This window comes from Hippoglossus stenolepis, chromosome 16, assembly GCF_022539355.2.
Source record: "Hippoglossus stenolepis isolate QCI-W04-F060 chromosome 16, HSTE1.2, whole genome shotgun sequence".
NCBI lineage: Eukaryota > Metazoa > Chordata > Actinopteri > Pleuronectiformes > Pleuronectidae > Hippoglossus > Hippoglossus stenolepis.
Window position 1 is genome coordinate 21,240,163 of NC_061498.1, and position 21,877 is coordinate 21,262,039.

The 21,877-nt window shown below is 42.0% G+C and overlaps 1 protein-coding gene across 2 annotated transcripts; it reads left to right on the forward strand.

The window, feature by feature from the left end:
- Positions 1-1,196: 1,196 nt before the first annotated feature.
- Positions 1,197-19,719, forward strand: LOC118123540 (transmembrane protein 106B). 2 transcript variants are annotated; one of them, XM_035180990.2, is made up of 9 exons: positions 1,197-1,357; positions 14,622-14,798; positions 15,975-16,038; positions 16,138-16,291; positions 16,596-16,736; positions 16,967-17,010; positions 17,964-18,017; positions 18,389-18,499; positions 18,665-19,719. In XM_035180990.2, the coding sequence occupies exons 2-8, from the start codon at positions 14,624-14,626 to the stop codon at positions 18,495-18,497; spliced, it is 741 nt and encodes a 246-aa protein (XP_035036881.1). In that variant the 5' UTR covers positions 1,197-1,357; positions 14,622-14,623; the 3' UTR covers positions 18,498-18,499; positions 18,665-19,719. The 2 variants fall into 2 exon arrangements, with proteins under 2 accessions (XP_035036881.1, XP_035036880.1); XM_035180989.1 differs by lacking the exon at positions 18,389-18,499 and having other exon boundaries at positions 1,199-1,357.
- Positions 19,720-21,877: the final 2,158 nt, after the last annotated feature.

Genomic DNA, 21,877 nt, shown 5'->3' on the forward strand with positions numbered 1-21,877 from the left:
GAGTTTTTATGACGACTGAAGGCAGCCACAGGTTCTTTTTCATGTTTGGAAGGGGAGGGTGAGGTGAGGGGTGTGCAGCTGCAACATGCAACTCCACTACTAGATGTCATTAAATTATACACATTGAACCTTTAAATAAAGGTAGTTTCACTGATTTGAAGCACACTTACATTTTAATAGAATACACAAAGGTTCAGTGTGTAGAATTTAGGGACATCAAGAGGTGCATGTTGCAGCTGCTTACCCCTCACTTCACCCTCCCCTTCCAAACATGAAAGAGAACCTGTGGTGGCCTTCTGTTGTCATAAAAACTCTAAAGGTGTTTAGTATTTAAATATAAAGGGCCCATTCAAGGTTAAAGAAAACAATTCATACAATTTAGATGAAACACACTAGTGAAAACATTACTAGTATTACTTTATATTCGATTTCTGCCAATAGATCCCTTTCACCTAAATCTTACACACTGAACCTTTAATAACGTCAATGAGTCAAGGATTTTATTTTATAATAATAATTCAACCCTGAGACGTGTATTTTTGTTTTGGGGCTAAACTTCCACCAAAATATTTTCTTTATAGTAATGCAATAAAAATAAGAAACCAGAACTGTGTTGTAGCACAGGGTGTCCTAGTTGTAGAAGTATGAACTGTACGGGGGCAAGAGGAGGATTATCTTTATGGTTCATCTTGGAGGCACAACTTTAACTGGTAATACAAACAGGTTATCACGCTTCAAGTCTGTGAAGCTTTGCTCAGGCTGAAGTCCAATGAAAAGAGCTGACTAATAATGTTTTTTTTTTTTTTTCAACTCTGTCAGAAATGGGATAAATCCTCAATAGATGAATTGAAACTTGGTATTTTCTTTATACATACTGGTCCAAAGCGGACAAAATGGCTGCAAGGTAATAAATAGGCTTTCATGTTCAAGCAAGTTAAATCTGGATGAATATTTTTTATTTTAGAGAAAAGAAAAAAATAAATCACCATCAGCTTGCATCTACTCTAAACTGATTTAAATAAGAGAGACAGTTTTACTGGGATATAAAATATGTACCCTGGCCATTTGCTACAGTGTTGTCCATAATAATAACTGCTCGTATGAAAACATGAATACTATACTGCCTGCTGGAGCAGACAGACTAAGAAGTGATATCAATGAAAGCTTTACTTTGAAAGCCGTCGCAGGAAGTGGTTGTGTGTGTTGTTCCGTGGGGCGTGACGGGGTCGGAACTGAGCTGTGTACCACTGCCCAAACACACACGCACAACACAAAACAAGACAACACAACAAGAATACAACACAAACCAACGCATGAAGATGGAGACGCTGTGAACAGTTTGAAGCTCATCTCTCAGGTAGGTGACGACATCGAGAGCAGCGGCTCTAAAGGGGAAAGGAGAATCCGACGTGTTTAAAAGACTTGTAGCAGAAACTGGACTTGAGTAAAGTGTTGTGCTCAGTGAAGGGTACGTGACGTGTTTCCTCCTGAAAACACTCTGTGAAGCTGAGTTTGTTTTTGTTGGCAGCTTCAATGACCCAGATAAAATAAAGTGCGTAGCTCAGGTGTCATCGTATCTGCACTGCAGGTTATGTGTGCTCTATCGCCAGGTACAATTGTATTCAGTGACACAGTTTGTTGACGAGGAAATAAACATTTACACAGTTTAAGAATAAGTAAGGGCTGTTCTTAAACTCAAATCCAGGTTTTGGTTCCTACTGTCGTGTTCTTTTATCCTTAGGTATGAGAAGGGTCGGTCTTAGTTCAAAAAGTATTTATTTCGAAGCAATGAAAAAGGTACAGCATAGCTATGGGCACTCAAGGCACAGCCTCGGCTTTTAGTCAGTAGCTCGGGGTAGTCAAGAGTCACCCCGAACGGATGACAGGTACAATATTTATAATAGTAGGTTGAAGGCGTGGTCCCAGCATCTTGGAACTGGAATCCACCAATGATGAGGAGCCGCTCCCAGGTTCGTCCCTCCTTTGATAGTAGCTGGGCAAATCTTCACATTCTGACAGTGTTAAGTTTTGTGTATTAAGAAAAAGCCTTTATCCGGCTGAAGCTTTGTGAGTCTTCAGTAGTTTTGCAGACACAGTGTTTTTGTTCATTGGAGTGTGAAACATTGTGTTTCTGTTTTATCGTCTGTATGTTCTGTGTGTGTAAGCATGCGTATTTATCAGACAAGACAACGCCTTTCCTATCTGCCCTTCAGAAGCTGGGGCAGCTTCTTGATTTCTTTCTAAGGCATAGGTCACAGTGTCTTAATGAGCACAGTGCATTCATGTATGTGTGATGTTGAATAAAGCTAAAGGAATACTGTAATATATATAAAGGTTTATGTATGAGAACAAGTTTAAGTACAGTGTATTGTATGCCACGGATTACAGTCCTAACACATAACAAAACATAAATTCTTTCTGTTAAGGTACAAACATGGTGCGTGTAAAATCGATCCTTTTCGGGGCTATAGTGTCTAATTATATTATTAAAATCCTAACAAATCCCTCCTTTCACACCATTTCATGGTGTGAACAATTTACTGGGGATCATCCACGAACTCCCCAACCTCCATCTCATCCAATGCAAACTCATCACTATCATCATCATCATCATCATCATCACTCAACAAAGGCAACTGATAGGGTGGGGGATGGGGCATGTTTTCCTTGGTCAGAGCCATGGTGATGAGTCTGTCGAGCAAGGTCCTAAAGCAAGGGATGCAGCAGCAGCCACAGGTGACTAGGATAGCTGAAAAGATAGCTAGGGAGAGGAGGCAGGATGCAATCAGCCCTTTCCATTTGCCGAATGCAGTGTTCATCCAATTATCTAGGGGGTTGTTAATTCCAGAGTCTGCGGCCATGTTCTGTGCCATGGTGCGTAAGGCGGAGAGGGCCCTGGTCACCGAGCCATCAGGGGCGGTATTGTTGGGGATAAATGTACAACAAGAACTCCCTATCATAGTGCACACACCACCCTTTTCTGCCAGTAGGAGGTCTAGGGCCATTCGGTTTCTGTGTGACCATAAGGGAAGTAGGGGCGAGCTGTTCGGATAGGCCTGTTATGGCGTCTCGAGTAAGGTTGGTGAGGCGTTGGAGATTGAAATGGACGTAGTTAATGCGATCCACGTTTTTGTTGGGAGTTACCCATATCCAGATAGACTCAAATCCCGCTGCAATTTGATCCGCTAATTTATATTGGTCTGGAACACCCCGTGGAATCCCTATGGCATCTATGTATGTGGGTGAGTCCCTATTTAAGTCAAAATCCGTTGTTCTTCGTCGGCGGGTGCTAGTGGGTTGTCCTGGGCGGGGAGAGAGGATAGTCAGGGGCATGGCCAATTGAACAATTGTGCAGGAACCCTTCCAGTTTGAAGGAAGGCGGTTCCTCAAGCGTTTTCCTCCACAGTACCAGAAGAGGTCACTGCGGGCCCACTCCAGCTGTGTGGCGTTGTGCCAGTCGGTAACATTGATGTTTCTAGAACACCAGGAGGACGGTATTGAACCCACCTCTCTGTGAGATGAGTTACCTTTTTTAGTCAGACATGTGTAATTTCCCTTTACTGGAGTAAATATAGGGGGCAGCGTGTTGTTTGGCGCCGGGGGAAAGAGATGACTGAGAGTAGAACATTTGGCGGGACTGGCTTCCATGTGTAAGCCATACATGCAATCAAAACCGGGTCGATCCGAGTCTATCAGTAGGGGGGCTGGGGTGGTGGTTAAGGTGGGCCGGGGCTGACTGCAGACTATACAATTAGTGAGGTTTTGGGAACGGGCAGTAAAGTGGACCCATTTTAGCCATATGTTTTCATCAGTGTATCCAGTCTCTATTTCTACCACATCTTCAACGGTACTGGCGTCGTAATATTGTACCGCAGGGGAGCTGGGTGGGGATGGTAGTGGTGAGGTGGATTCAGGGGGAGAGTTTGTGGAGCTAGTAGTAGAGTTATCAGACGGGGAAGGGGAAGGCTGAGTTCTAGGGGAGGAGGAACGGACGTCTACCCTAACGATGCCCATGGGGTCAGCTCCTGTCATGTCTACTCCTAAAACAAAATAATAAGGCAGTGCGGCTTTTTTAGTCAATTTGTTATAGTGGAGATGTTTAAGAGTCTTCAAGAGACTATTGTCGGGGGAGCCGGCAGACGTGATCCTCCGGGTGAGGGTGACGTTTCTTTGGAGCTGTCCTAAGGGGTTTTGTGCATTGTGGGTGTAACCTCTGGGGCCTGTGTTCCACAAAACGTGTTATCAAAGGTTTATCATTTTGCATTCATCTCTAAACCATTGTTTTTTATATGTGATATCAGGAACCATATGAACATGTGATGTATAATGCAGAAAAGTAATTTTCCATTTCTAAGCATGTGATTGCTTCTAATATCAATGTGTGTGTGTCAGTGACATTTGGTGTGTCACTTTCATGTATGTGTGGTGTGGGTGCGATACCATGTATCTCAGGCGTCGAATGAATCAGAGTTTCCACCGCTCTCTCCTGGCCCCCCCTCCTCAAATCTGCCTGAGCAGCTGCACCTCGTTCCTCCGGACACTCCCTCGCCCAATGTCCCCTCTTTCCACACCTGTAGCAGGTGTCTGCTGTTCTGTTCGTGGAGGAATACAGGGCGGAGGTCAGCGGCCGGGGCTGAAGCCACTTCAGGTCTCTGAAGAGGGGCACAGTCGAGATCGTGGTCCACTCTGACACACTGAGGCACTGTAGGATACAAAGAAAACTTTTTCTGTGCAGATTTATCTGTTCGTTCACATTCATTGGCCATTTTATCACATTCATGCCCTTGGGTAGCACACTGCATTTGTAGTGACAAAGAAACTGTTGCAGGCGTATGCTTTTTATGTAGATGCAATGAAGAGATGTGTGTGTGTGTGAAGAGTTGAACTGTGTGTGTGTGTTGTGAGAACTACGTGTGTGGACTGAGTGAATATTAAAATCCCAGGAGATAAGACACAGACACATGCTGAAGGCCTCTTCGAGGTCTTGTTGGGGGGGACGAGCACAGTCTCAGATTTGTGGCTCTGATGTCATTTTGGCAGTTTACACAAGCAGAATAGTATGCATAAGCAGAGATAATATTTAGTGTGGTATAATGGTAAAAAAATGTCATTACATTCCTCCTTTTTGATCATAAAATGATCACAACATCAGATACAAAATTTACTTGCAAAATGTCACCACATATTATATCTAAGGGTGTAAATCTCAAGTAAAATTCTTAAGTAGTCTTTATCTTCCAATTCTAAAAATAAAGAAAATTAAATAAATAAAGAATTTCTGTGTGGAAATTGCTTCTTCACTCCAAATTCGATCTCTATTCAGTTAAGGATATATCATTTCACAGTACCAATTTTGCTTGGATATGTGTAACAGTGCAAGGAACCCTCTAATTTTGTGCACTATAAAAAAATATTTTGGTTGGCGGTCTCGATAGCAAATCTTGTTGGATTATATATTGTCATAACTCTAAAACCTTTTTAGGAAAAATTATATTATAACATAATCATGCAAGTTCACCTTTTCAAAGAGCAATGAACATTATTCAGTCTGACATTTGAATTTGAATTTTGAAATATTAAAATATTAAAATATCCTTGTTTGAATAAAACATAAACAAAACAAATAAAACAAACATCTAATAAACCAATAAAAAACATAAATAAAATAAACAACTCCAACTGAAATACCAGATAAGATGGACTCTCTAGTCCCATTAACGAAAATTGCTCTTGAATACATAAAACATTTGACACAGGATATATGTTACCAGCTCAGTATACTGCTTCTCTAATTGAATGTGTGTTTCTCTCTGCTCATATGGAACTCAGAGGTGCGTAGCTGAGTTTAAAGTACAGTATACAAGCTTATATTTGGAAATAATCAAGACAAGACATACAGATAGACCCTCCTTTTGTGGTCAACGTATTACTTTAAGATTTTGAGGAGGAGTCGGCCAAATCAGTGGCTACTTCTCGTAAAGACCGAGAAGGTGGGTCAGTGGGTACACAATGTGAGGTGGTGCCAAATTGCTCCTGTTTTTTTCCTTTTACTCGGATCGCATGTGAGGTACACTCTGTTACCTCCCAAGGTCCTGTCCACCTAGGGTCGGGCCACTTTCTCTTGTGAACTTTGACCCTTACCCAATCACCCGGTCTTACTGGAACAGGAGTCTCCGTGGGTGTCTCGTCAGAACGTCCAGCAGCCGCCTGGACCTGTGCAGACAAAACTTCAGTAAGATTAGTTAAGGCTTTCATGTAGTCAGTCAATTTCTCCTGACATACATCCAACCCGGGTCCATACCCAGGGTCTCGAGGAGGCCCTGGCATGGGCCTTCCTGTGAGAAGCTCATGTGGGGATAGATGGGTGACACCATTGGATGAACTTCTCATTGACATGAGCGCCAAGGGCAGTGCTTCAACCCACGTGAGTGAGGTGTTGTGACATGCTTTGGCTATCTTTCTTTTTAATGTCTGGTTTGCTCTTTCTACCAATCCTTGCGACTGGGGGTGATACACGGAACCAAATCGATGCGTGATCCCTAGTGCGGCTTCTACCGTACCTAAATGTTTGTTGGAGAAGTGGGACCCGTTGTCTGATCTGATGACTCGGGGAACTCCATACCTGGGTATGAGTTCATTTCTTAACCATTTGATCACTGTTTTAGCGTCCTCCCGTCGGCAGGGTATTGCTTCGAGCCATTTGGTGTATCTGTCTACCATTACTAACATGTACCTATATCCCTGTACTCGGTGGTCAGCGCCCATGTCTGTGAAATCAATGCATATTTCTTTGAATGGCGCATCAGGAACAGGGAAACGGCCCATGGGGCATTTGTATGGTCTTTTAGGGTTGTGTGCATTGCATGTATCGCATTCGTGTACAAAGTTCTCTACCAGGGCTTCCATGTGTGGATGCCACCAGAGTGTTTCCATGTTCCTCTGAGTCTGTTTCTTACTGATGTGTGTAGGTCCATGGGCCTGTTTGAGAAGTATCTGGGCTAGTTTGGCTGGGACTGCTAACCGTCCGCTGTGTGTTCTCCATTGGTGTTACAGGTCACTATGGGGTCAAATTCGGGGGGCACAACGTGACCTGCTGTGGACACTGGGCAACTTCATTGGTCATATTCGTAGCCGTATTCCCAGGCGGAAGATGGCATCTGGTGTGGTTGCGGGGGCATGCCTCTTCCTCGGCCTCGTCCTGGGGGGCCTCCGCGCTGGGGGCCTTGTCCTCTGTAGGGGGCTGGTGTTCCTCTTTGTTCCCCATGAGGGCAGTCTCGGGCCCAGTGGTCAAGCTGGCCGCATATGAAGCATCCGGTATTGGGGTCTCCGGTATTGGGGTTTCCTCTGGTTTGACCTCTATACTGACCACGGCCGTACCCTCCTCTTGGTCTGAACGGAGGGGGACCCTGTCCCCACTGATCGTAGCTGGGAGGTGGGGGCTGCGGGGCGACCGGGGGTTGACTGAGTCTTTCAGTTTGCATAGCCCGTGCTACTGCCTCTGCTATTTCCAAATGTAATCCTGACACGGCCGCCATTTGTTTAAGGGGCTTGTTTTTCTTGTTGCTGTTGACGTCATGCCTCTTCTCTGCCAGTTGGGCTTTTAGTAGCTGTCTGGCGAGAGCCTTGTCCTCGTCGGCCTCAGTTTTTTCCTGTCGCCGATATTTGATGAGACTATGTGCCACGGTGCGTCTCCAGTCTGGGTCGGTCTGGGTGTCCAGGTTAAGGACGTCTTCTAGGTTTTCTTGGACTGTTTCAGGAAGCCCACCCACCACCTGGCGGCGCCAGAGAATAAGGGTGGTGTCTGATGTGTCGTGTCTGGTCCCCATTGCTTCCATCCAGAGTTTGCTGGCCCTGTCCAGGTAGGTGTTCAAATCTTCCCCTTCTCTTAGGGTGATGGAGCCTAAAGCCCGTGGGTCTAACTGTACAGGGTAAAGAGCCCTCATGGCATCGTGCAGCGGGCCTGCACAGGTCGTCAGGGGGCTTCGGTCGGGGGAGTCTGTCAACCCTGCTGCAGTCATTATTGCGTTGCAGACATGTGCCCCTCCTTGTCGGGTGATCAGTCCCCTGTAGTCTCCGAGGCACAGCGGGTCGCCAGCTGTTAAGGTCACCAGGTTCCTGATCCAGTTATCGGCGCCTTTTGTCAGTGGGGGGAGGTTGTTAACTAGGCTGGTTAAGTCCTTCATGGTATATGGTAGGAAAAGAGTTTGCCCCTCGAGCCCCACTCGCAGTGGAGCTTGAACAGGGACTTTCCACGGGGCAGGTTGCTGGGGGTCCAAAGGGTTTTTTGGCCTTGGTGCGGCTGGCGGGGTGAGAGGGCATCGCAGCGGCCAGGGATGGCGATCGTTTTCTTCCAGAAACAGGCCTCCGTCTATCATCCCCACGAATTTTCCTCTGGCAGGGAACCAAGCCCTGGTCGGAATGGAGGTCTGTTCTTGCTCATTGTCCTGATCCTGTGGTGGAATAGATGCATTCCTCCTGGGAGGGGTAGTACTCCTGGAAGGGGGAGGATAATTGGTTGTGGGGAGGGCATGTGGAAGATCAGGTCCGTCACTTAAGTGATTCTGTCTGTTGTCTTTGTATGGGCTCCTGCGGGGTGTGGATGAAATAATTGGGGGGTCAGGGTCCATAAGCGGAGGGCTGGCTGCTCCGCTTTTTGACATGGGTGGTTCTCAGATTCGGTCTCTCGTCTGCTCTTCTTTGTAATTCGTCCAACTGCTCAGCCAGGTACGCCACGCGTTCATTCAGCTCTCGATGAGCTTTTCCTGCTGCATCTATGATGTCACTTTCCAGACCCACCTCTCCACTGATGATGCGGAAAACAGGGGTTTGTAGTGGTGGCTTTGAGCTGCAACAAGTGTTGTCATATAGGGGAGGGTCGGGGATGTCTGGGTACAGGCCGGTGGCGGGAGGAGGGGGTGCAGAGGGAGTGTATATCTATATAGATATATATATATATATATATAATTATTATTTATTTATTTATTTTTTTAATGGTAATATCGCCAGAACAGCACACATCAGTACATCAGTATTCCAAATAGAAGGTACAGCCACAGAAGAAACCAGATCATCCAATTGTCAGCCACCCGATGTTTTCCTAGTGCTGTGACACGTTGCTGTAATGTGTGTATCTGTATGTCAAGGGTGTGTATCTCTGACTGTAAAAAGTTCCCGTCGTCTCTTAGTGGAGAAAAAAATTAAAATTAAACAAAATTAAATAAAATCAAAAATTCAAAACACAAGCCAATCCAATGATGTCAAACCAGTTGTAACCCGAGCTGTAATGTCCTTTGGTCTCCCCCAGGTGGCGTCCTTGTTTTATCCCTAGCTGTAATACCCTTTATCAGCCCCCAGATGGCAGGCGTACACCGCTAGTTGTACTTTCTTTTATCCGCCACCAGATGGCGACCTCGCTCTATTTTTCTTATTTCCTTATTTATTCTGTCTCTGTCAGCTGGGTGACCTTCCTCTTGTTATCTCCTCCTAATTTGGTTCTCTCTCGTTTTCCACACACACACTTTCATTCACACTTGTATCAGACTTAGTGCTGTGTCACCATAGTTCCTTTACATGAAGTTCATATTAGGACTACTCAAATCAGTTCCATTACCCACACGTATTAGTTACCTTAAATTCTTTAATCAATCTCAAAAGCTATTGTTTAGTATTTAGTAAATACCCACACATTCAGACCTCTTAAATCTTATATTTTTTATGGTCAGTTTTTTTTGTCTGTCAGTCTTTTTATTCTAGTCAGTCTTTTCATCTGTCAGTACTCGCGACATGTTATGGCCTTGGCGTCTTTTTAATTTGTGCCCGATTCAAGCAACGGTGTGTCTGGCTAGTTAAGCTCCTCACTCGTCAGTGCCGGTAGCCCCTTCCTCCAGGTTCACACCCTAATCCCAGATTTGGTTGCACGGATGCAATCTATTGCATGAATCGTCTGTCTTTTCTCCAATCTGAATTAGTTTTAAGGGTTCGTGCGTCACAGACTTTTTAAGTGTGGCGCCCGTCCCGCGCAGGTCCCAGACCTCGCTTTTTATCTTGTTTCTTTGCGCCAAGACAGGGTCCCAGACCCCACACAAGGTCCCAGACCTTTCACAAGGTCCCTGACCTTTCACAAGGTCCCAGACCTTTCACAGGGTCCCAGACCTCTGTTTAGTACTTTTATTTTACATACCCTTTCATTGCTTCCATAAAACACAGAACTTTATTATTTTACCTCCTTTCTCCTCTCCGCACACTCACAATCTATATCAATGCCTATATAACTAATGCAGAATTTGTTTTAACAGGTTTCTGCTTACCTTTTAGTTTGGCGCCCGTGAGTATGTGGAGAATCGATCGGAGCGGCCTCGACCTTTGGGTCTCCGGTCTTTCTGGTCAAAAACTTCTCTTCAGGATCACGTCAGGGTCACCAATTTTGTCGTGTTCTTTTATCCTTAGGTATGAGAAGGGTCGGCCTTAGTTCAAAAAGTATTTATTTAGAAGCAATGAAAAAGGTACAGCATAGCTATGGGCACTCAATGCACAGCCTCGGCTTTTAGTCCGTAGCTCGGGGTAGTCAAGAGTCGCCCCGAACGGATGACAGGTGCAATATTTATAATAGTAGGTTGAAGGCGTGGTCCCAGCATCTTGGAACTGGAATCCACCAATGATGAGGAGCCGCTCCCAGGTTCGTCACTCCTTTGATAGTAGCTGGGCAAATCTTCACATTCTGACAGTGTTAAGTTTTGTGTATTAAGAAAAAGCCTTTATCCGGCTGAAGCTTTGTGAGTCTTCAGTAGTTTTGCAGACACAGTGTTTTTGTTCATTGGAGTGTGAAACATTGTGTTTCTGTTTTATCGTCTGTATGTTCTGTGTGTGTAAGCATGCGTATTTATCAGACAAGACAACGCCTTTCCTATCTGCCCTTCAGAAGCTGGGGCAGCTTCTTGATTTCTTTCTAAGGCATAGGTCACAGTGTCTTAATGAGCACAGTGCATTCATGTATGTGTGATGTTGAATAAAGCTAAAGGAATACTGTAATATATATAAAGGTTTATGTATGAGAACAAGTTTAAGTACAGTGTATTGTATGCCACGGATTACAGTCCTAACACATAACAAAACATAAATTCTTTCTGTTAAGGTACAAACATGGTGCGTGTAAAATCGATCCTTTTCGGGGCTATAGTGTCTAATTATATTATTAAAATCCTAACAAGCCTTCATCAACATCATCATCAGACAATGGTGCAGAAGATATTTCTTCATTGACTCTGGACCCAATTCTCCAGACGTTATCTGCAGGTCATGTCTGAAAACGGCTTTTGAGTGTTTCACACCTAAAAGTCCAAAAAGGTCTGAACCATGGTTCACATCTTTGTTACATTTGATCTGGTTAGTTCTGGTTTCACATAAAAATGAAGGGACTCATACTAATAACCGCTTGCTCACAAGGCGCTGGCTGCTTCCTGGGCCCCCCACGATACAAGAGTGGATAGATATAGTAAATTACATTTATGTTATGGAAAGGATTACTTTTTCCCTTCGTCTTCGGAAAACTGTGTTCATTCAATTATGGAACAAATGGGTGAGATACGTAAAACCCTTAAGGCCAGATTTTGTGGAGGTATTGAATGAATGACCCTGTAATGTTGCCTTAATTTAGCAATCCTCATCGACCTCTATCCCATTCTCTCTCAAGTCACCCCCTAGCATGTTGTTGTTGTTTTTGTTTTTTTGGGTTGTTTTTATTCATTTATTAGTTTTTTCTCTTTTGATCTGTGCTTATTGTCTACATGTACACACTATACCTCTCCCAAAATGTACAAAGTTACCCAATTTTGAAAAAGGTTGACAGCAGAAGAAAGAAAATTGCCCTTGGGCTGATGTATGTTTTTGAAAACAACTGTCAAAAAATAAAGAATATAAAAATATTTAAAAAATGAAGGGACTGCACTAAAGACTTTTGTTTGACATACGACCCCTCATCATCACTTTTGTGCCATAATGCATTAAAATTGATACCATAAAATGGTGTGCCTTTCGGCATTCAATAAATTTGGTTATCAAAATAAAATATAAAATATAAATATTTTATTATTAATATTAAATAATAACTTTAATTGATTAAAGTTACCTCGGCGCACCACCCTTCAAAGGAAGGGAAAAGATAGCCAATTTATTGATAAAGTCTCATAAAGGTTCTAACTACAAATTTGGAACTCTGATTAACAATTAAATTAATAACTATAACCAAAATTACCATATAGATAGTTAGCTAAATTGAAGGATATGGAGTTCTTGACAGTGTAGAGGTTGGCAAAATTCACTTATGCAACATTAATGAAAAAACATTTGTGAAAGAAAAACATTTATTATGAATATAATAAAGTATAAAAGCACAAAATTACTAACGGTGTACTTACTAAACAAAGATAGGTATGTGAGTATACATGTGTGTGTGTCTGTGTGAGTAAGCGTGCTTTCAAAATGGCGGCTGGCCAAAGAGATAACACTCTTTTCCCCCCCTATGTGCTTCCAAAATGGCTGCTGGCCACTTTGAAGATAACACCCTCCCCCCTATTGTCTTTACGACATGTAGCAGGAGTCAGAGCTAATTAGGTGAAGGGATATGCATGTGTCTGTGTGTGTGCCAAATTAGACAAAATTACTAGATTGGATGCAACGAAAGACTGTGAAGAGCAGAACAGACTAACATTACTTTCTCAATAACTTGTACCCAAAATATCACAACACCACAAATCAAACTTATAAACATCACACAGAATAGAATAAACAGTCTTGCTTAGCCTAGTATAATTATTAAGCCCAGTTGTGTTACTCGTCCGTGGAAAGGGGAAAAAGAGTTGCTGTGCAGTTCGCAGTTCTGTGAAGTCGTCTGGCTGGCCGTGTGGCTCCTGCCTTGGTGATTCTGTTGAGTTCTGCAGCTCAGTTGCTGGCTGAAGTTTTCCAGCAGGACATCGATTCGCTGCTTGAAGGGTTGGTAGAGCTTGGAGTACGAGGAGGTTTCCTTGGTGAGATGAGCTGGAAGCTGCACCTTTGTGCTCCTCTCGAAGAGTTGGATGGGAAGAGAAGATGTGAGCTGGAGAAGAGGCTCGACAGCCTTCCCTCCTGTGGAAGGATCGTAGAAAAAGGGCAGAAGAGACAGAAGAGGGGGAGACCTGGCCTTATATTGGCCCGGTGACCTCACAGGTCATGGGGTCCAGAGTTTGGGGAAAACAATGTATTATCATGATGACGTTGACTGGAGGCATTAAGGAGAGCCATAGTTAAGCCTTATATTTTGGGTTGTGAGCTCCACTAACTTCAGCCGGGAACACCAACAGCCAAAAATCATAGTGTCTTAGCTTTATTTTGTTCTCCACCAACTCCTGAGAAAAACAGCTGGCCCCTTAGCTGCTAAATAATCCACTGTGTTTGGCCAGTAGTTTGTAACTCTGTCTGTCTGCTGAACTGTAGGTTTATTTTCGTAGAAAAACACTTTTACTGGAAACCTGAACCAAAAGTAGTGGGCCATGAAACCAAAACAATAAGCTAAAAGAAGTTACTTTCTCACTATCTTCACCATGGTGGACAAATACTCTTAAGGTGTTTTATTATCAAACAATCAATCTATCAAATTTTATTTGTACAGTCCATATTCACAAATAACAATTTGTCTGATCGGGCTTAACAAGGTGCAACATCTTCTGCCCTAAACTGTCAAGAAGAGTAAGGAAAAACTACAAAAAAATAACAGGGGAAAAAAACGTAAACACCTCAGAGAGCCACATGTGAGGGATTCCTCTCCCAGGACGGACAGAAGTGCAGCACGTAGCTGAACACATCAACAAAATTACAATATTTACAACATTGATTATTATAAGTATTCAGTTCAGCATGACATACACAACATACATTATCTTAAGGCACTTTACATAGTTAGGTTGACACCTACAATATTCAAGGGGGGTCAAGTGGTTGTGGGGTCAAGTGGACTCTGTGTGTGTGTGTGTGTGTGTGTGTGTGTGTGTGTGTGTGTGTGTGTGTGTGTGTGTGTGTGTGTGTGTGTGTGTGTGTGTGTGTGTGTGTGTGTGTGTGTGTGTGTGTGTGTGTGTGTGTGTGTGTGTGTGTGTGTGTGTGTGTGCGTGCGTGCGTGCGTGCGTGCGTGCGTGTTAACAATCAGTATAATATTGTGATGGTAAAGTCAGAAATTTACAAAAGAATAATGTTTTGAAATAGCTGTAATAATTTAAGAAAAGAAAGTAATAATTTTATAAGGAAAACATTTAAAAGGTTGATTTAGATAAAAATGAAAAACAATACAAATTATAGTACTGTAATTTTTAATTTTTATATTTTTAATGTTTAGAGCCTCAATTTTATGAGAAACTTACCTTAAATCACAACTCTTCAAAAACAGCGTATGAGAATAAGATTACAATGCAATTCAATATTTATCTATAGTATATTTTGAGAACTAAATGTTGTATGTCATGAAATAACAAATTTACTTCCATATTTTTCCCTTGAAATACAGCTAATACAGCTTAATTTTAAAAATCCAACATTTCTTTCTGCCATGAGTTCACCCAGGTTTTGCCCTAGTACCTGAAACGTTCCTCTTTATTCAGGTATGGGGGCTGCTCCCAGCACGTCTAATGCAGGAACTGGAGGGAGCTGCCAAGACCATGACCAGCAACCAATAATTGAGAATGATGACATTAAGAGGCGGAACTCCAGCAGGAGATGCAGCTCAGGAGAGACGGTTCCCTGTCCGACCTGCCAGGGCACTGGACGTATACGCAGAGGTATTGAACAGTAGTGTGGACTGCATTGATATATAAAGTAATATTATTGAAATGGCTTGTGTCTTTTGACCACTGCTTTATACTAGGGTTAGTATAGACGTCCGCTCTTTCATCTTTGAGGTGGCATGAAACTTCTGCCCAGCTTTGCAGTTTTGTAGCTGTGGTTTATTCTTGAAATGCCTCAGAATGATGATACTGTCACATCACATCGAGAGGATAGATAATGTGTATGTAATGTGATGAATGAGACGATATAAACTGCTTCATAAAAGTCATCAAGTTATTTAATTCGTTATTTTAAAACAACAAGTTATGTGCTCACATTGTCCCACACAGCATATGTACCTAACTACCTAACTACTCACCTACTTAGTTATACTTACTTACTTACTTACTTACTTACTTACTAACTAACTTAATAACTAACTCCAGAAATCTGTATATGGAACGTATATCTTGAGAACCTATTATCGTATTAGCTTCACTCTTGGCATGTGCATGAAGCACAGTGTCGAATTTGGTTCTATATGAATAAACTTTGAATAATCAGGTGCCCCAGAAGCGGCGACTGGGACTGGGGAAAAAAACCTCACTCTCCAATTCCTGGTCCTGGGTACTTTGAGCTTCACTGAACTTTGAACAAGCAGGAGAACAGCTCTTTGTGCAGCAGCAGGTCTTAACTTCAGGGTTCTGTGGACTGAGACCTGCAGCAGGTCTTTTCTTGCCGCGGCTCGATTACTGCAGGTCGCTTTTACAGTTTCAGAAAGAAAGCTGCAGCCAGCATTAGGGTTAGTCAACAGTCAGAGTAAACAGCCAATTCAAAACAGGAAGGTTTAGAAATAAGAAAGTGTGAGAGAGTGAGTATGTGAGAGTTTGAGTGTCAGCACATAGCCATAGCCATCAGGGATGCCACAGTGTGGAAATCTTCCCACCAGGTAATAAACATGTGACAATGCCGTTGTTAGCGATTACACAGGATACTTTACAAGACAAGACAGTATCTGTAAAGATCCCAATTTTAAGCCTCAATCTTATGTTGCACATGACGGTGTGTGCAGTGTTCACCATACGTTACCTAGACTGTGGCGGCCTGGCATAGAGCTGCATGCAGAGACAAAGACAGATCTATTCCCCTTTTTTTAGTTGAATCTTGTGAAACCTTGATGCACGTTACAGGTCAGGAGAGCAAGCTGGTGGCTGTCATCCCCTGTAATGACCAGAGGCTGAAGCCTAGACACACGTAAGAAAGCAAATGCTTCACACAGCTGATTAACCTGAAAACATAAAACTTAATTGGACTTTATGAACTTGATATAGCTGATATTTCCTTCTATCCCAGGAAGTTATATGTTGCTGTGTCTGTTGGTGTGTGCCTGCTGGTCAGTGCCCTGGTGCTGTTCTTCTTCTTTCCTCGTGCTGTCCTGCTGTCTCCAGTAGCTGTCAAGTCATCCTTTGTTTACTTCACCAAGAACAACATCCTTATTAACATCACGGTAGGTAGAGATGTTAATAATTGCCCTGTTTCAATAAAAAGTACCTGGAACTTTTTTCAAGTTTCCTGCATTTCCAGTTCAGCCTAAAGACAAGTGGAGATTAGGCATGAGTATAATCGGCAGCTACGACAGGCTATTCCACTCCAGTCCACCAGGTTGTGGTAATGCAGAGGACCATATAAAACGCTATATAAATGGAGGAACACTTAAATGACAATAAACATGATCAACAATAACAATAACAATGTCAGTTGCTTTGATTCATCGTAGTGTCTATCAGTCACAACTTTTTTTCCCCTTACAGCATGTGTTGAACATCACCAACAACAACTTTGCGACGGTGCAGACCTATAATCTGTCAGTGCAGGCCCTCACCTTTGACACGGTGGTGGGATCAGTGTCTATTAAGAACGTCACCTCTGTCAAACCTCTGTCCACCACAACGGTGAGATATCCCCACCTCACAGAAACAGCTAGCATCATGTAGCTGAAAAAGAATTATTGAGAATAGTGATCAAGAGTCATTAACATCCTTATCACAAACACTCTCATCATATTCTGCAAATCCACGTACTGCAGCATGCTGGTTAAATTGTGCTGGAAAGTTTGATGATAGTCTTGTTGCCAATAGAATTGAAATAGTGTGATGACCTCTGGTTCTTTCTCACCTCGCAGTACTCGTTCGTGATCCCCATCCAGCTCTCGGACCCTGGTTTGAAGTGAGTTGTCTGTGTTACAGTAAAATTCTCTCAAGCACATAAGGTTGTCAATCAGAGCCTTTTTCTCGATAAAGACTGGTTTGGTGTGAATATCGAGAAATCACTCCTGAGGTTTCCAATCTGCAAGTGTAATAGATTTCTCTTTGTGTTGACTTCCTGTACCCTGCCAATAAACCAATGTCTAAGACTCATGATCACGGGCTTTCTCCCATTCCCTTTTAAAAGCATTCCCCTCCCAAAAAAATGTTTTAAATGGTGGCAGCCTGACAGCATACATGTATGTAACAATGTTCATTATACAATTTCCTGCCACTGTCTTGATTATGACCCCAAAAATAACAGTGAAATACTCAAAAACTGACCTCAGGACAGATGTTTTGGGTGTAATGCTCTTCCCACTGCCACAAATTATCAATGCACCAATAATGGCATCATTTGAAATGTATTAATAATTATTTATTTATTAACAATACATTTATTATTGTTTATTAAATATAATACAAAGACAATTTGCAGTTGATTTGATGCAGTCATATTTTGATCTTTATCAAAATATTGAATATGCCTGAAGAAGTGGCTACAGTGTCCTTTGTGTGTACATGGAGGATTAAAACAACAAAATAAATTTAGCTGTCATGTCAAGCTCAACGCTTCTTATTTTGACAGAAATACTATTAATTATACTTTTATTGATTGACAATAATATGATAATAAACTTTATTTATATAGCCCCTTTCAAAACATAGTTTCATAGTGTTTACAAGTTAAACATGAAGAATTGAAGGCAAACCACTGGAAAAAAAATGAACGCTGTTTGAAGATCACACAAAATTAGACAAATAAGGGCAGTAATAAGAATAAAAGGGTTACAGAATAATTTACTCTGTTATCATTACTGGTGTATAAACACTGTTCTTGGCACTGCTCTAACGTTACTCTGTTCTTCTCCGCAGTAACTACTGTAAGAAAGCTTCCCTGCCTGTCCACATCCTGTATCTGCATATGCAGTAAGTGCCAGTAACCAGCAAAAGTTGATTATAATTTGGTGGTCAAAGGTTCTCTATAACTTCACAAAACATGGTTTTGAATATAACTCAATAATTAATGTGCTAATTATGATAGTTTCACCCAAATGTCTAATTGGATAAAATTGTCTAAAAACGACTGGACCAATGTTATATATTTTGTTGACTTGTGCTCTAACAAGCTATAACTTCAAGTAGTGATGCTAACGTGCACCCTGCGCATACCCTTGGGCGAGAGCTTGTGTGCGGTGTGTGCAAACGTGAACGCGGCTCCAGAGGAGGATATCAGAGGACATAAAAGCACGTGGTAAATGATGCCGTTTCAAGTCAAACTTGAATTTTCCCGTTTGAAGGACTTCAGGAAGTTACTTCAATTGGATTTGGCTGCAACACAGTTTACCCCTGAAACTCCTAAAGTGTGTTAGGGACTCAAACACTTCACCCACCCCTCCATCGGCATAGTGGTGAGCAGATAATGAGTGAATTTAGCTTTTTTGGTCAACTATCCCTTTAAGACAGAGCAGTGTTACACTGTACATGTGAAGCTACACTCTTGTGAAGTCATGTTTTCAACTTTTTGTCAGTATACGTTTATAATTCATTTATGTAATGTGTTCGTTGTACCGCAGGATGTCGATGATAGTTTACTACCTGGCCCACTATGAGCAGCTCTCCCTGGAGACGTACGAGTACATCGACTGTGGAGCAAACAGTACCATACCACATCAGGTGCAGCGCCCTCCACCCTGATGGATGGAACACACGAACAAACACTGAGGACATCCTGTTTTTTTCCATGAACTCTGATGCTAAAATGTATATTGTACCAGGATGTTGTTAGTGTTCATCCTGGATTGAAGAAGCCTGGAATCTGAGCAATGTTTTCAGGTCTAACCCTCTTTAGGTTGATTATACTTACAATGAAGTGTGGTGCCCAATTAGACCCTGGTGCGGATCAAACAACCACACTGAGACGGCGTGAAATGAGGATCAGAGTCTGGTGTTGGTCGTCTGTGGACTGAATGCAAATTGACCAATCTCAGTATGTTATGGTTTTAGCATGAATTTAAAAACTATACTGTTAATGAATCCATTTGCTGTTTATAAACTGTTGGGGAAGCAAACTCTGCTTACACAGATAAAATATGTTTATGTGAATAATTTGGTAATAACACATATGTGTGTAAACCATAGACTTCATATAAATATGGGTTACGTTAGCTCCCAAAAGTGAAGTCAAAATATCTGTATTGTCCCCTGGTGGCTGGCTCCAGCATACTGTAGGTCAAAACCCTGCCTGTTCAAGTGTTCATGTTTCTGATGAGTTTGGTTATTTGATGCTTTATGAATGGGATGAAATGTCACAATTGACAGCTGAGACTGACTTGTTATCAGTCCAGTTTGTGTGTTGGCGATTTATAGCAGCGCTCCACGCCACAATCACAACTGCACGAACTCTGACTCCAAATGATGTCACCACTACAAGATGGCAGCACCATTATTGTTACAAGTTATTTTTTGATGAGCTGCGTGACACCAGCGTGACACCAGAAAGCAAACAGAAAGCATTACATTTTCCCATGTAAGTTCTGATGGTATAACTTCATATTTACTACTCTTTAAAAAGAGTCAGTGTAAACACAAACCAGACCGAAACTCTAATAAAACAATGTGCAGAAAATCAGCTGTGTGACAAACAAGTTAATGACACTCTCATGTTTTGCCTTGTGAATATTACGTCACAGGAACATCTCAAGGGAATTGCGTTTTTTCTAGTTTTTAATGAGGCTCTGCCTCTGAGCTTGTCCCTGGTTGTATTTAATGTGATAACCTCACCCTGTCAAAAAGTAGCATCATTGTGCTTTGTGTTCATTTACTCACCTATTAATCTGGTGGATAACTGAAAAAAAACAGCCAGAGGATAGGAGTGTTCAGTATTTTTCGTCCTTCGCCTTACACACTTACTGTCCAAGCATTACGTTTTTTCTAATGAGAGCATTTCTTCATACTATGTTTTTTACTTGTTCCTCTCAGTTAAAAGCTACTTGTGTGTTGTTTAGTCCAAACAGTGATCACTGTCTCCACTCAGAAGCCCCACAGCTTCACATAAAATGACAGAAAGACACATTAGTTTGTGTGGAGATGACACAGGTTTATTTATTATAGTGTCACGACATTAAACAAAACCTTATACTGAGCTGCTTTTCAGTCCGGTAATCAAGTGAGGTTATCAGACAACAGCAGCATTCCTCCTCTTCCTCACCACTGCTGGGCATACTGCAACGACTGGAAGACAAATGTGTTGATCCACTGAAAATACTCAAACATGTGTTTTGTTTCTACAGACCAGTTCTGTTAAATAGTCATCCTGTTAAATAGATATGAACACGTATGAACCTCATCATCAGAGAGGTGCTGATACCTACTGAGTATCTGTTGGGGACCTTGGCACTGTGATGGACAGACGTCTTCAGGTCACCGTTACAGTGGGGACAGCGGCTTTCAGCTAAAAAAAAACACGAATAGCAAGTTACATGCTAGGGTTGCTTTCTTTTGATTTTACTTATCCAATGTTCTTCATAATGTTGTATAGCCCATATTCACAAATCAAAGCATAACTTCTTAGTAGTAAATTACAAGGATATATATACACTTTAAATACATTTCAGAGCCTGTACTTTTATACTTTTACTTGAGTTAAGTTGTTGAAACAGTACCTGTACGATAGCCAAAGTACACACAAGATAGATAGATAGAGAGATATATTCCTAAAAATGTCTCTTAACTTCTACATAAGGCTCTATTTTTCTTAAGAACTCAAATATAACAAGGCTGGTACTTAAAACTGTAACACTGTCTATTTCCCTTATAATTGATACCAAGGTTCTTAAGCCTTTCTTGGAATTTTCCTGGTACTTACCAGCTTTTTTTTAAGGGAAAAATTTGCTGGAAAATACAGGACCCACAACAAATTCCCATTTTACCTAAAGATTACAATTTTACCTGATTTCCTTACTTAAACTTTGTCTCTGACAAATCAAAGCATGTGACATTTAACGTGGCATGGATTTCTCTTGCTGAAATACAGTGATTGTGTAAAAAGTGTGAGTCATAGAGACCAACTCATTCCTCTACCATTAATCTACTGAGCTACTTAGCCTCTTAAACTCATAATTTTCATTGGCCCCATAAATACCGCCCTACCAGAATAGTTTTTGCTGATGAAGCTGGTTTCCAGCAGGCAGCTGTTTTTACTGAAAAAAAGCCTTTGTCACTACTTGCTCAGCGGCAAACAGCAGACAGAAGCAGTTAAATGCAGCTTTGAATTCCAACAGAAAAAGCATAAAGGTAACTACGGTCAGGCAGAGCTCATAAAACCTTGTGGTAAGGGAGCAGATTGTCCACACAGGATGCATTTCAGCCACATTTTAAGGCCATCTTACCAACATCTGACAGTACAGATTATGTATTATTTTTCAAAATAATAGCTGCCAGTTACTTAGACTAGATGTTCTTAGCTGAGCTCTACCTAAAGATAAGGAAATCCACCAAACAGCACCAATAAAACTTGGCAGTGACGACATTTAATCTTGTGTCCTAATGATGCCATGTGGGTTTTATTGGGAGGTTGTGTGCTGGACTATTTCTTAATGAGAAGTGACTACCTGGTATCATGGTGGTACCATGAGGTTGTCAGTACTCACCAGCTCTGTGGCTGAGTTCATTCAGCGTTGAAGCTGGTGCTGCACTGTGTCCAAAATCACTCATTACTAACTATATAGTTATCTCACCATTTTGTAGTGCTGCCCGTATGTTTAGTGAGATTATTAAACCAGTATATT

Excerpts from the sequence above, each read along its gene's own strand:
- LOC118123540 (XM_035180989.1), top strand. The coding sequence starts at position 14,624 with ATGGGGGCTGCTCCCAGCACGTCTAATGCAGGAACTGGAGGGAGCTGC. Across the intron at positions 16,039-16,137 it reads AGGCTGAAGCCTAGACACAC|GAAGTTATATGTTGCTGTGT; the intron begins GTAAGAAAGCAA and ends CTTCTATCCCAG. Across the intron at positions 16,292-16,595 it reads ACATCCTTATTAACATCACG|CATGTGTTGAACATCACCAA; the intron begins GTAGGTAGAGAT and ends TTCCCCTTACAG.